The sequence below is a fragment of the Sinocyclocheilus anshuiensis genome, unplaced genomic scaffold, assembly GCF_001515605.1.
Source record: "Sinocyclocheilus anshuiensis isolate Anshui unplaced genomic scaffold, SAMN03320099.WGS_v1.1 scaffold1049, whole genome shotgun sequence".
NCBI lineage: Eukaryota > Metazoa > Chordata > Actinopteri > Cypriniformes > Cyprinidae > Sinocyclocheilus > Sinocyclocheilus anshuiensis.
The window spans coordinates 751,135-752,465 of record NW_015557197.1 but is presented as its reverse complement, the minus strand read 5'-3'; the positions used below and the strand labels follow the sequence as shown (position 1 = coordinate 752,465).

The 1,331-nt window shown below is 34.3% G+C and overlaps 1 protein-coding gene across 1 annotated transcript in view; it reads left to right on the top strand.

The window, feature by feature from the left end:
- The window catches only part of LOC107678818 (cation-independent mannose-6-phosphate receptor-like), a 41,206-nt gene that overhangs the window by 35,304 nt on the left and 4,571 nt on the right, over positions 1-1,331 (top strand). Inside the window, exon 36 of the mRNA XM_016474223.1 lies at positions 48-285. Within this exon, the coding sequence (XP_016329709.1) occupies positions 48-285 (238 nt within the window). The remainder of the gene's footprint in view (positions 1-47; positions 286-1,331) is intronic.

The window sequence follows — 1,331 nt, the reverse complement described above, 5'->3', positions numbered from 1 at the left end:
TTTTGCTGTCTTTTTAACATTATTTTATTTTTTTGTCTATTTCACAGCACCAAGAGGGAAACGGCAGTCATCCATTTTGTTCTCGTGTGACAGAGCGGCAGGCCGTGGAAGTCCTCAGCTGATGAGCGAAACCCAAGGATGTTCTGTCACCTTCCAGTGGCGAACGAATGTGGTCTGCCCACCCAAAAAGATGGAATGCAAGCTTGCAGGACAACACCAGACCTACGACCTGCGAACACTCTCATCTCTAACAGAGCCGTGGAAATTTAGCAACGGGGACGATTCGTGAGTTTCACACCTGTTTGTTCTGTACAATTTAATTTGCCCATCATGGGGTGTGAATGAACAATATATCATTGACAAAACCGTAATGGCCAGTATCAGCACATTTTTATTTACACATTTTTAATTCCTGGATCTTTAAATTGTTTTGTTTTTTTTCAATTTTTGTAGGCCATAACAGAGCAATAATTATCGACTATTTCAGGGATTAAAGTTCCGTCGCTATGACGGATTTCTGTCAGTTCATAAAGACAGTCACTTGCTTCATTCCTGAATGATTCAGCCGTTCGGACGAATCAATTGAAGGAATGATTCAGTGATAAAATCAGTGACTTGCCACCACCTGCTGGCGGATTTAGTTTCATTTTTAGCGTATCATTTCAGTTATTTAAATCATATTTCTGTATTCAAATTTGTATATTTAAAAAATTAATCTCCACATGAATTTATGAATTTAATTGCACTCATGCCACCTCTGAGCCTCATTAAACGTCTGAAAATGTACCTACAAGCCACTTTTGTGTTCCACCTCTGTAGTACAAATTAATTTATTAATACTAATTTCATATGATTGGTAATTTATTTGTCTACTTTTCTTTTTTTTTCTTTTTTACTTTCCTCTTTTCTATTTGTCTACTTATTATATTGCAGGGGTTAAAGCAAAAACAAAAAATCTTTTTACTGAAAATTTTTTTCCAACCACACCCAGTTTAAGAGCAGTTTTTTTCTTCTTGTAATTAGGAGCGCTTGTCCTCCTAATTAAAAAATTTAGGAGCACCTTATGATTAATAATCAAAAATTTGCCTTCCTAATACGAGGTGACATTTGACTCCTTAAAGTGACTTACAGGAGTATTTTCTTTTTACCTTTGTAATGGCATCATTTTCATCTGTCAAATTCAAAATTTTATGTTTATAATCTTTTTTAAATTTCTATTTAAAACAATATGTAGAATAATACAAATAAGTTACCAATCATATGAAATTAGTATTAATAAATTAATTTGAACTACAGAGGTGGCACAGAAGAACACAAAAGTGGCTTGTAGG